This window comes from Sceloporus occidentalis, unplaced genomic scaffold, assembly GCF_023333645.1.
Source record: "Sceloporus occidentalis isolate IW3139 unplaced genomic scaffold, rSceOcc1.0.p SCAF_10, whole genome shotgun sequence".
Taxonomy (NCBI): domain Eukaryota; kingdom Metazoa; phylum Chordata; class Lepidosauria; order Squamata; family Phrynosomatidae; genus Sceloporus; species Sceloporus occidentalis.
Window position 1 is genome coordinate 9,965,758 of NW_028316990.1, and position 12,755 is coordinate 9,978,512.

The 12,755-nt window shown below is 50.8% G+C and overlaps 2 protein-coding genes across 5 annotated transcripts in view; both read left to right on the top strand.

The window, feature by feature from the left end:
- The window catches only part of LOC149305850 (hyaluronan synthase 3), a 30,502-nt gene extending 28,099 nt beyond the window's left edge, over window positions 1-2,403 (top strand). For all 4 annotated transcript variants that reach the window (XM_089539874.1, XM_089539873.1, XM_089539875.1 and 1 more), the window contains 3 exons: window positions 112-297; window positions 483-593; window positions 1,884-2,403. In XM_089539874.1, coding sequence (XP_089396000.1) covers window positions 112-297; window positions 483-593; window positions 1,884-2,000 — 414 coding nt within the window. In that variant the 3' untranslated portion in view covers window positions 2,001-2,403. The remainder of the gene's footprint in view (window positions 1-111; window positions 298-482; window positions 594-1,883) is intronic.
- A 3,335-nt stretch (window positions 2,404-5,738) lies between these two features.
- Window positions 5,739-12,755, top strand: part of LOC149305853 (beta-2-syntrophin-like) — a 29,188-nt gene continuing 22,171 nt past the window's right edge. Inside the window, exon 1 of the mRNA XM_089476946.1 lies at window positions 5,739-6,324. Coding sequence (XP_089333072.1) covers window positions 5,769-6,324 — 556 coding nt within the window. The 5' untranslated portion in view covers window positions 5,739-5,768. The remainder of the gene's footprint in view (window positions 6,325-12,755) is intronic.

The window sequence follows — 12,755 nt, forward strand, 5'->3', positions numbered from 1 at the left end:
TGAGGCTGCAAGATGTGCTTTGCTCTGAGAAGTGTCTTGTAGCATAGCAGAGTCCTTGCTGTGGGTCCCAGCTCCATCCTTCCTCAGCTCACTGCATCCATTCTTCCCCAGCTGTTTGAGTTCAGCATCGCAGACCAAGAATACACTACTTGGAGCCGGAAGGTGCAGCAGGTGGGACTCCACAGGGACTGGCTGGAGCGGGACACCCCCATCACCCACATCGCCTTCAGCCCCAGGCACGCCTCCCACATCCTCCTTCATGACACCTACATGTTCTGTATCCTGGACAAGGCGCTGGTAAGTTAGCGGTCAACCTTGTATTTGTTATTTTTGTTGTCCTGTTGTATGTTTTTTTAATGGTTAACGGCTTTAACTCGTTTTTTAACTGACAGTTTAAATGCTTTTCAACTTATGTATTTTCTGAATTTTTAATCTAATTTTAATTTAAGAAGTTTTCTTCTTTTCCTGTCTCTTCTTTCCAGCCGCTGCCGAAGGACACCGCCATCTTGCACAACCAAGTCTTGCTGTCGCAGCTCCCCCAGGCCGCCCAACGCACTGCCAGCCATGCCTTCAAGATTTGCAAGAAGTACCAGGTTGGTCGATTGTGGAGCTTGTGCCAAGGCTGCCTTCTGCACCAGGAAAAGAAATGGCTCCAGGACAAAACTGACTGTGAATGCAATGTCCCTCATCTTGGGTTGCTTCCAGGAAGGGCTGCAGAAATCCAGAGGATGAAGCCCCAAGTGCTGAGGAAGAGGAATGGCAGCAAACCCAGTGTCTGGGCCAGAGCAGGGATTCAAGTACAGTAGGGCAGCTTGGTTTCATTTTCCCAGGGTTTGCCAATCCTTCCTTCCTTCCCGGGAGACCCTGATGTCACCTGGGTCAGGAGGAAAACAACCCAGCTTTGTGGCATCGGTTGAAACACTGACTAGTATAAGACTCTTAGGATGCACTGAGAAGAAGCATGCAAGGAGGGTAGTGCTCTAGTCCCCCCCCCCCCCCCCCGCTTTAGGGTCTGAGTGAGGGATCCCATAAGAGGAGAGACCTTTCTGCCAGGTATAAGTAGACCAACCGAAGGAGGTGGGTGTGGTGAGTGTTGCCTCTGTGCCCCTCTTGCGAGGATCCCCCATGTCCTCCGATTGCCCTCTGGTGTGTGGAGGAAAGAGGAAAAGGAGGTGCCAGGGCAAACAGCCCCACTAAACTCCACACAGACTTTGGGTGAAAGTTCCTTTTTTCTGTCAGAGCTTGAGAAAGGTTCTTTTCTCTTTTCAAGAGGGGAAAGACTCTTGACTCCCAGAATCCTCTGGCCAGTGAGTGTTGGGTGGAAGCAAAAAAGGAGCTTTGCCAAGCTCAGACCACAATCAGTGTGCAGTCTGTGTGTGTATCGTGGGATGGGGTGACAGGTCTGTCATGTGCCACTGCCACAAATGCAGGTAGCACATGGAGGCACCCCGTGCACATCTGATAAACAAGCTTCATTTATATACCGCTTCATACCGCCTAAGCAGTGTCTAAGTGGTTTACAACTATAAGCTAATTTGCCCCCAACAATCTGGGTACTCATTTTAGCAACCTCCTCGGAAGGATGCAAGCCTGAGTCAAGCTTGAGTCCTTTTGCTGGTGTTGAACTCGCAACCTTGTGGTTTTGAGTGAGTGGCTGCAGTACAGGCATTTAACCACTGCGCCACAAAGGGAAAACTTGCAGGGTCAGGGCTTGATAATCAAGGCCTGCAGTTAGCCTGTGTTGTGTGTGTGAATGAGTGCATGCATGTGGGGAGGTCAGTGGGATGTGTGCCAGTTGAGCTTAAGGATTTCTGGCCTCTTCTGCCTCTTCTAACGGCTTTCTTTTCCCCTTCCTTCTCTCTTCCTACCCTCCATCACCGCAGCCGCTGTTGTTTGTGGACTTGCTGGACGAGAACTCGCTGCTGGTGGTGGAGCGCTCCATCAGCGACCTCAAGGCCCAGCTGCCTCCTCCAGTCTATCAGAAGAAGTTTGGCACGTAGAGGGTCCCCTCCTGGCCCTGGCTGCTGCCACCGCCACTGCAACTCCATGTAAAAACCATGCCGTTTCAGCGACTCCTGGAAGAAGAGCCACAGGTGGGTGCCAGGTCTCCTGCAGGTCGGAGCAGAGGAAAGGCAGCCCTGCTTGTGGGCATTGGGCCAGCTGGAACTGCCCTCCTTCTTTCTTTCCTTGACTTTAGCTCCCCTCCGCTCTGGCCTTATCAGAGCCAGGCTGATTCTGACCTTGGCATCCAGGCTGCGCCAATGATTAACCTCTGTAAGACAGGCAGCAGGCCAAGAATCATTGGAAATCTTATTTTCTGGGAGGGAGAGGGAACATGGCAAGGCCTCTAATTGACTTTATACAGATCCAGTCCTTTCATAATAAATCGTAAGAAATACATTGCATCCGCCATGGTGCCTTTTCTTGCTCTGTCTCTGTTTCCCCCTCCCTTGTCTTGTCCAGGATTGTTATTTCGCAAGGTTTTTTCAGATGGGGATGCAAAATGAGAGCAGTTTTCATAAATAAGGCCATCCTGGTAGAAGCAAGAACTGGACAGGAGACGTGCTGATTTGGGTGGTTTTGCCTCTTGGGCTCCATAATGCAAAGTGAGCAGGTAGTTATAGAAATTTTTTTACCTATGTTGGCTGGACATTCTGGCCATGTCCTCCATAGTCCTTGGCACTTCCTAAGATTCGGCTGACAGCCGCTTCCAAACAGGTTCTTTGCCAAGGGCTGGGCTGGGCAAACGGGTTTCAGCCCCATCTGCCAGGAAGAATGAAAGCAAGAGGGAGGGAAGACAGAGGGACTCTTGGATTCAGTTCAGCATTTTTCCAAAATCAGGGTTGGAAGGGTTAGAAGGTGAGAAAAGAGCTGCTGCATAAAATGCATTTTGGGAAGGGGTTGAGACGAGAAGCACTGCGGAGGAGAGCCTGGTGCCTCTGTCCTTGTGCTGCAGTTGAAATGCTTTCAAATAATATGGGCTAAGGAAGTGGGTGAGTCCAGGCATCATCTCCCTTCCAGCTGTGAACTTCTTTCTTCCTCCTGTTTTCCTTCCAGTTGTCTTTTTTGGACAGTTTGGGAATCTCTTGCTTGGAGCCACAATACTCCTTTTGCTGTATTAGTTTTGGCACTGGATTACCAAGAAACATTTCTGTGGCCTGTTTTGAATAAAACAAAAACAAAAGCCCAAATGCACAGGATTGTTTGGTCCTGGCTGCAAGGACAGTCGCACACTTCAAAGCCAAGTACTTTAAAAATATCTCCTATGCAATTGCACAGCTCTTTTTCGAACCAGCAAGGGCTGGGAAAAGACCTTGTCAAAAGATGAGGAAACTGACTGGAATGGTTCCTATTGCTAATTTGCAAAATCCTTTCAGAGTGTGTTAAGACTGACCCTTCCAAATAGTCCATTTTGAGATAGGCCTAAATTCCTCCCATTTTACAGGAGGGGAGCTGAGCCTTTCATTTTAAATGGAGACTGAGCCCAGGGAATGTTTAATTCTTGCTGGAACACGTGTGTTGCAAGATTTTATATATGTACACACACACACACACAGAGTACTTTGCTTAAAGTACTTTGGTCTTAGACCTCTGAGGAAAAGAGGGCCTCTCTTTGTAACGCCAGTGTGATGTAGTAGTTTGGGCATTGGACTATGACTCTGAAGAGCAGGATTCGAATCTTTACTCAGCCACGAAACCCAACTAGGAGACGTTGGGTGAGTCGCTCTTTCTCTCGGCCTCAATGGCAAACCTTCTGAAGAAACATGTTAGGAAAATGCCGTGACATGTTCGCCTTAAGGTCCCCATGAATTGGACATGCGTTGAAGGCAAACAACAACAACAAGGAACCTATTGCTATTCTATTCACATTGTTCACCCCAGAGATCTAATTTTTTTTATCAGCGCACAGAAACCTCTCTACTTTGTGAAGTCGAAGGCTTTCATGGCCGGCATCCATAGATTTTTGTGGGCTCTGTGGCCATATGTTCTAGAAGCGTTTGTTTCTGATGTATCACCAGCATCTGTGGCTGGCCAATCTACTTTGTTAAGTTTGCGATACCTGTAATGCTTATTTCTTACTAATTTTTGGCAGTGTATCATTTCTTGTTAATGTGAGAACCTCCTGGTTTAGTGGTTTGAGCGTTGGATTACAAATTGGAAGACCAAGGCAAACCCCTTTGGAAGAAACGTGTCAGGAAAACCCCATGCGCCGTGAAGGCACACAGCAACAGCTAGCATTGTTTTTAACTGTATTTGGTTTTGTGAGCTGCTGCCTTGGGTCCAGATTGGAGGAAAGGTGGGATCTTAATTAATATAAGGATTAAGAATGTATTTGCTTAACCCTCCTGACGAGACGGAAGATTGGGTTCTCCCTCTGAGGGACAGGCGGCCACCTTTCCGGCCGCTGAGGAGCAAAGGGTCAGTTTTCCCCTCCCTTTCAGGCAATGTCCTCAGAAGGCCGGCTGATTACATAGCCTCTCGGGGTTAAAAATAGCCATCCTCTGGCCGAGGATCAGCCGGACTCTGGGCCACCGGAGGCGAGGGGACCGCCGGCCCAGTTAATGCCCAAATGCTCAGGGCAGCCGCCGTCGGGAGAGAGCCGTCCATCGCAACTCCTTGGAGCCCTGATTAACGGGTTTCTGCGCTCCAAATCCTCTTTGGACGCAGGGTCTTCGGTGGAAAGGGATTTTATGAGGGATATTCGGCTGGACAAAAGGCAGAAAGGGAGGAGATGCTGCAGCCCACCGTCAGCATTATAGGCAGGACTGCAAGCCCCATCATTCTTTGCCAAGGCTATTGGAGTGTTGTTACATGTTTTGGATTTAGCCCATGTTGTGTTTTCCAGTATGGCTTTCAGCACAGTGTGTAATCGGGTTGTGGGCCCAGAGCAAAGCAAAGCTCCACTCTGGGCCCCACGACAAACTACAATTCCCAGAATTCCATCACCTTCAGCCAAGGCACTTAAAGCACCATCAAACTGGATTATATCTCCCATGCGGATAGATCCTAAAACTGGTTAAGGCAGCCACCAAGGAGATGGATGAGATTCTCAAGTGGATAGATGCCTAATTAAATATTAAGAGTCAGGGTCTATGTTCGATTATTGAGGCTGTGTCCAGAAACTGGAGTTATTCCGGAGTTAACACAGCTAAGGCTGCATCTGCGCTGCAGAAATACTCTGTTTTGACACTGGCTTTAATTGCCACGGCTCAGGGCTGTGGAATTCTGGGGTTTGTAGTTTTGTCCGACCGTCTGCCTTCTCTGTTAAGAGAGCTCTAGTGCTGCCACAAGCTACAAATCCCAGAACCCTATAGTATTGAGCCATGGCAGTTAAAGCGCTGTCAAACCGGGATATTTCTGCAGTGTGGATGCAGACATAGGTAAGCGGGAAGCCGCCTGGCCCCGCCCTTAGAGTCTCAGCCAATTAGGCTTCTTTACGGAGGCTCCTCCCCTTGTCTGGGTCTAGGCCCCGCCCCCTTCCTCGCAGGCGCTGTTCCAGCCAGTGAGGCTCCTCCCCTTCAACTCAGGCCAGGCCCCTCCTCTCTCCTTCCACATCAGCCAATAGGGCTCCTCCTCAGAGGCCCCTCCCTTTCCCCCTCAGAGGAGCGTCCCCGCCCCCTGCTCGGCAGCCAATCGGGTTCCTCCGCGGAGGCTCCTCCCCTTTCCCTTCCGCGTCCTTCGCCGCCTCGGTCGTCCGTGTCCCATTCAGAGGCGAGCGGCGGCCAAGCGAGGTTGGCGGGAGGCTGGCTCCGTGGTGGCCGGCGGCGATGGCGGTGTGGACGCGGGCGAGCAAGGCGGGGCTGGTGGAGGTGCTGCTGCGGGAGCGGTGGGTGCGGGCGCTGGCCGAGCTGAGCGGCGAGGCGCTGACGCTGAGCTCCGAGCCGGAGACGCCCAACGGACTCCCCAACGGCTCCGAGGGGGAGAGCAGCAGGGCGCGGGGCCCCGGCGGGGGCAGCCGCAGCGCGGGAGCCAGCCCTCCGGAGCAGCCGCGAGGGGCAGGGCCCGCCTCGGCTCCGTCCTCGCCGCCGTCTTCGTGGTCGGCGCCGTGCTCGCCGGTCCCCGGCTCCCCTCCGCCGGGGGTCCGTCGCGTTCGCGTGGTGAAGGCGGAGGCCGGCGGGCTGGGCATCAGCATCAAGGGCGGCCGCGAGAACCGCATGCCGGTCCTCATCTCCCGCATCTTCCCGGGGCTGGCGGCGGAGCGGTGCGGGGCCCTCCGCCTGGGAGACGCCATCCTCTCCGTCAACGGAGTGGACCTCCGCGAGGCCACCCACGACCAGGCCGTGCAGGCCCTCAAGCGAGCCGGAAGGGAGGTCCTCCTGGAAGGTAGGCGGAGGGTCCCGGGAGGACCAGGTCCCTGCCAAGGCCAGCCCTTGGGGCCCTGGGATCCAGGGGTCGTGGGGAGGGAGCCCCAGAAGCCTTCTGCCTCCCTAGAGCTGGGAAGGCCCTCGAGGGCCCTGACCCAACAGGCGGCCCTCCAGAGGAGGAGGCTGCTCCCAGCTCTTGCAGCCCTTGCTCCAGTGGGTCCCTGCTCAGTAGGACCTTCTTTGGTGTCCCCTCTTCGCCTCCTGCCAAGCAGGAGAGGGGTTTCCACCCGGGAGCACGCCTCCCCTTCTCCCGCCCTCACCATCCTCAGCCCTTGGACTGGCAAAGCAAGGGAAGGTGCCCCCGGCCACTTGGGGGGCATCTCCTGGGTGCCTCGCTTTCTTGAAGGGGGGGGTGCGAACGCGGAGGCTTTTCCCTAGGCAGGAAAGCGCTTCCCAGGTCTGGTGGGTGAGGTTGCCTGGCAGGTCCTTGGATCTCTCTGGGTGGTCCTCTTAGTGAGAGCAGGGGAGGGATAGTTGGGTAGAGTTGCCCCTTTGTACCCCAGATCCCAGGATCTCCTGTAGTCATGGCCCCCGGGGAACTTCCCCAAGCTCTGCCTGGGTTGCTTTTGTGCCCCACTTTCCTCTGAATGAGCGCAATGGGAAACAAGGGCAGATTATGAACCAGACGCTGGAAGAAGTCGGGCAGGAGCCTCGAGGGAGAACCCTCTCGGTGGAGAAAGTCAACAAGGAAAGGCTCCAGTTTGTAACTTTCAGCATCTCCTGGTCAAGCCTGGACTTAGAAGGAAGAAGAGAGGGGCTCCGCAGCCAGCGGCCTCCATCCTGGAATGCTAACTGCAAGAAATACACAAACACTTTGACAGGAGTTACAATGATGTATGTCAATCCAAGTGATTTGTGAAGCTGGAATTCTCTGCCTTTTATTTGGTTGGCCAGTTTGTTTGTTTGTTTTAAACACAAAGACAAGTCCCCTTTTTCACAATAACTGCACCAAGTTAGTAGCAGGCCAGGTCTTTGACTTGCCCAGAAGATCCTGCTCACGTTCTCCACCAAGACGGCCCTCCCTCCCTGGAGTCTGGCGGGTTAGTTGTTAGCGCTTGGGGTTTAACTGGGAACGCATACACACTGATGGCTGGGGTTTCTAGCAGTGCAAAATGTGAGGGCCTTGTTCAGCTGGAGGCTACTTGCTTAGAAAGCCACAAACAACTGGAAATACACCAAAACCCAGGACTAGTAGCATCTGCCCTTGTCTTATCTGGCAGCCTTGTCAGCCCTGATAGACAGGCTGCCATTTATGTGTCTCTTTAATGCGCTGGAACAGTTTGTTTTACCTCCGGGGCGGGAAGCATCGTGGGAGTTGGTTATTCTTGGGGGAGTCAGTAGGATGCGCATGGCAAGGAGAGGAACCAAAGGGATATCATTTTTGAGAGCCTTGTTAATCTGTATATGCAGCTTCAGCTGTTAAAGAGAGATGGCAAGGCTGGCGCTTTCCTTAAGTGTGGTGTGATTCTGTCACTTGGGAGTATTTTAGGAGCGTGAAGTGATGGAATTGGTTTGTGTGTGACTGGTTGCTTGTGTCGCCTTCTGTGCCAGTATAAACAGTTATGCCCAAACCTTCCCCAGGTTGCTCTTTTTCAGACACCTGTTTGTTGACGTATAGCTTTTGGTGTGTGTGTGTGTGTGTAAACTTTGCTTCCTCCTTTAAGGATTAGGAATTTATTCCTTTTTCACTTTTTCACTTTTCTCACCATCTTTTCTATCTGTGGTCTTTTTATCCGGTTTGCATCTGTATCCCAGAGGAAGGCACTTTGGCCTAAACCCACTTGCCAGGCCCAGCTAGAGTAGACCCACCAGATCAGCTGGAATTACATTAGTGTTCAAGCCAGAGTTTGTGCCAGGAAGCCTGCCGTGGAGTTGGAGCACATTTTCATGCCATAAGGGGCAGCTGTGGCTCTTCAGGATGGAAAGTGCAGGTGGTTGGCATTCTCCGTGGGCATGGCTTTGATGTAGATGCAAGAAGAGTTCCCAGCCAGGTGTGGTGTGCCAGGAGAGCACAGGTGTGCCGGCATCTCCAAGTCTACCTGCCTAGTTTGCAGTAGCTGCTGCTTCTCATTCTGGAGCAAGTGGGGCCACATTCTGGACTGAGGCAGGGCTTTGAAGGGCGGAAGAAGCAATTCTCTGCCTTGCAGTCCAAGACATACTTGCAAGAAGAAGTGCACTTTAACAGATTATTTGCTATGGTCCTTCCTAATTTTGCCTTTGGGATCTGGAGCTTCCTTCCTAGCCCTATGAGGGTCTTTGGGGGCTGGCCAGAGCTTTGGGAGTGCCAGTTACTACCTAGGAATTGAGGCTGTCATTCGGGCATATATTTTTCTCTCCCTGTGGCACCAGAGAATGTGTCACTTCGTTTTGCCCTCTTTTGATTGCAAGGGTTTCTGCCATTTTAGAGTGTAAGCTCTTGTGGACATGTCCACGTCCCATATATTGATCCCTCTGTATTCACAACAGTTCTTCTCAGAAGCTGAGCATAGCTTCTGGTGAGGCTGAAGCAGTTTGTGTCGGCCTTGCTCTTCAGCTCCTTCTCCAGCTTTTGTGCGTTTGCTCTCCCAATGCATGTTTAATTGCAGGAAATTTTTCTTTCTCTTTCATTTCCACTTTCAAAGCTTAAGGGCGTGTTGGCCTTACAACAGGCTGGGTTTCTGCCACAGACATCCCATGCTGTGTGTTTCTTTTGGAGACTTCCCATGCGTTGTGCATCTTGGTATGGTGATTTTTGAAGGATGATGTCCCATTGTTTCCTCTCATGTTTGGCTTCAGAGGTTTTTCCTCTAAGACGCCCACACAATTATCCCGCCGCTCTTTCAAAGCTTTGCTGCTTCTTAGCCACTCTGTACAAGTTGGTTTAAACTCCTAGCTCTTACATACTTATATATTCCATCAATGGATAACGTAACTTTGAGTTTTTTGGGAGTATGAGGGGCAGTAAGATTCAAGTCTTGCAAACACTCAGTATGTTTTTCTGGAAGATGATCTGCTTAGGTTGCTTTTGCTGGTGCTCCTCCAGTTGGGACTGTCATCCCTGCTTTTCTTCCTGCCTGGAGCCTGGGAGCCTTCGCTTGGGCCTGGAACCTTATGCTTTGGTGACGAAGGGAATGTTTAGCTTTGTGACCTTGTTGAAGAACCATGTTTGGAGCAGTGCGCTGGTGGGCCCACATCTGGCAGCCAGCTGTGTAACTCATCTTACTGCTGGAGCAGCACAATTGTGTGTGTGTGTGTGTGTGTGCTTTCCACCTAATTTGTGTCTTACACAAGATATGGGTGTTTCTCTCCCTGCACTTCCATTCGGCCACCCTGGGAAGAAGTTTGCATTCAGCCCCTCAGTGGGAAGGGGAAAAAATGTGCCCATCCATCAGTGTCAGCCCAGCAGGCAAAGTACAGCTCCTGCTGCCTCCAAGGAACTACTGTCAAGTAATCCACTTGGTGCCCTTTCTGGTTGCAAAACCCTTCTGGCAGAAAGAGATTGGCATGTCAAGCATCAGGCTCCTTGCTCCCAGCATCCTCCTTTTGACATACTGACTCATGCTGTACGCTGCCACATTGACTGCTAGCATCCTAGGATCAGAAGGGGCCTCATGGACCATGAGCAACAACCCCCTGCTCAGTTCAGTGCATCCCCAGGAGCAGGTAACTGACCAGCCTCTGTTTAAAGACATCCAGAGAAGAAGACCCCGCCACCTGTCTAGGGATTTGGTTCCATTGCTGAACTGCTCTTGCTGTCAAGAAGTTCCTTCTAATGTTCAATTGACACCTGCCCTCCTGTAACTTCAGGGAAAAAGAGGAGGGTGCATAGATGAAGCAGTTTGGTGTTATTTTCACAGAATTTGCCCTTAATGGGAGATCAGTGGAGGTGACCCTTGAACTTGACCCAGTGGTCCAGTGTCCAAAATAGGCATGATGTGGGAGAGCAGCAGTGCTGCCCAGCTCTCTTGATAGGTTGAGTCTTTGTTGTTACCTAAAAACAGATAGGCAGGGAGTTTTTCCTGCTCTTTCCTTCTCTCAGGTCCAAAACACACTGCAGAAATAATCCAGTTTGAGAATACCCTGGCTCAGTGCTAGGGAATCCCGGGAATTGTAGTTTGTTGTGGCACTAGAGTTCCCTGACAGAGAAGGCTAAATGTCTCACAAAACTACAATTTTTAGAATGCCCTAGCATTGAGCCAGGGCAGTTAATATGATCTCAAATGGGTTTATTTCTGCAGTGTGTTTTGAATGCCAGTCTCTATGATGCCCAAGCTCTGAAGTGTCCCATTGGGGAAAGATATGCTCCCTCCATCCTGGTATTTTTCCATTGGGTAAACTACACCTTTAGAGACAGCAATAGCAAGTACATACATTTCTATACCGCTTGTCAGTGCACTTAAGCCCTTCCGAAGCGGTTTACAATGTATGAGCTAATCATCCCCAACAAGCTGGGGTCTCATTTCAGTGACCTATGGAAGGATGCCAGCCTGAGCTGCCCCTAGCTGGTATTGAACTCACGGGGGCTTTGGAAATTTACTTTTGGGGACTGCAACTCCCAGAACACCCAGCTGACTATGCTGGATGGGGATCTGTGGAGCTGAATTCCCCTAAAAGAGCAAAGAGATAATTTAAAATTATCTTTGCTGATAAGGAGTAGAGACACAATTTTTTTATTGATCAATATCCACCCACCCTCTGCCTCCAAGAATTCCCATTATTATTATTATTATTATTATTAAGCTTTATTTATATAGCAGTGTAAATTTGCACACCACTGTACGTACAATCAATTAAAATAGATAAAATATTGTTCTACATATAAAAATGAATAGTGCATTGTTAGGAGATGTGTCTGTGATCATGGTGGAGAAGGGGCCCAGCATTTCCAGTGTGGGATCCAGCATGGTTAATGCAACCAGCCTGCCCTTTGCGTTATGAGGGAGAACATGTGTGGTACCAGGCTGGACTTTGGGAGCAAGCGGGCATCGTAGTGCGAGTACTTGTTGAAAGGAGAGGCAACTGAGTAAAACGCTCCAACTCCCTGTTGCAGCAACAATGGGAAAGCCTGTCCTTTTGCCAGAACCCTCCACCTCAAAACAAAGCCAATGATTCAGCCTCACACGCTCGGAATGTGGCCTTGGTTTGTTTTCCTTTAGCTGCGCAGATTGTGGCCGGATGGGGCTGGGAAGCTAGCGGCACATTTAGCTCCTCTTTAATGGGTCTCTCATGAGCCGAAATGGGCAAACTCTTGGAACGAGAGGTTTATGATGGCCCTCAATTACTATTAGCAGGAAACAAACAGTTGTGCCGCTGTTGTCTATTGCTGGCTGGTGTTTGCTTTTCCAGCTTTATTCACTGTGGGTTCCTGGGTGTCCCTGGACAGGAATAAGTTCCCTAACCATTTCTAAGAGTTGTTTGACTCAGGCAGAGGCGTCGAGGTGGAGATAGCGTGCCATTGATCTCACTGGCTTCTCTGGTTTAAGGTTTCTGGCCAAACGTGGCCACATGTGGAGTCCTGTGGGTTGTGGGCTGCCCCACACCCAGCCAGAGCAGAACTCATGGGAGTGAGCGTTGTGTACTTTCAGTCTGCTGCTCTCTTTGCCTTTTAGGGCTGAAGATGTTTTTGTCCTTGGCTTGTCAAGAGACTGTTTAGAACCGAGAAAACTAAAACATCTGGTCTTTTCAGAGACTGTGAAGGTGGAGAGGAAGAGAAGCTGACTTCTTCCTAGTGCGACACTGGCAAGCTGGCTGGGTGCCTTGTTGCCTCAAAGCCTACAAGTTACAGCTTCCCATGAGGGAGACCCAATTGCAAGAAGGCCACTTCCTTCTGGGAGAGTGTGGATGCGGTTGGAGAGGCAGGTTGACAGCGGGGCAGCTGGCTAAAAACCATTATCAAAAATGGTTACCTGTTTTAACTGCACAGTGAAAATCACCAGTGCCAACCTCCATTCAGATTAGACAGACCAGCAGCCTTTTGAGGGGCTCACCCTGGGTCCTCTTGGTATGGATTGGGGAGGGACTGTGAGTGATCTGTCCACGTCTTGGATTATATGGAGCCAGGAGAGAAGCTGTGGAAAAGGGGAACGTGCTTGGTGGCTCCCACAGAGGCCAAAAACCATGCTTGTTGGCATATTCAGATTTTTTATTACTGCTGTTATAAACGCATTGGGACATTTGAAAAGATGTTTTTGAGAAAGCAGTGGTTCCTAACCTTTGGTCTTCCATTTGTTTTGGACCTCAGCTCCCAGACACTCCAGCCAACTTGGCCAGTAGTCAGGAATTATGAGGTCCACTTCATCTGGAGGAATCAAAGGTCAGGAACCGCTGTTTTGGCGGAAAGAGCACCTGCTTTTGAAGGCTGCACCCAGAAAGAAGGTCCCAGGTTCAGTTCCTGACATCACCTGTTAGGAA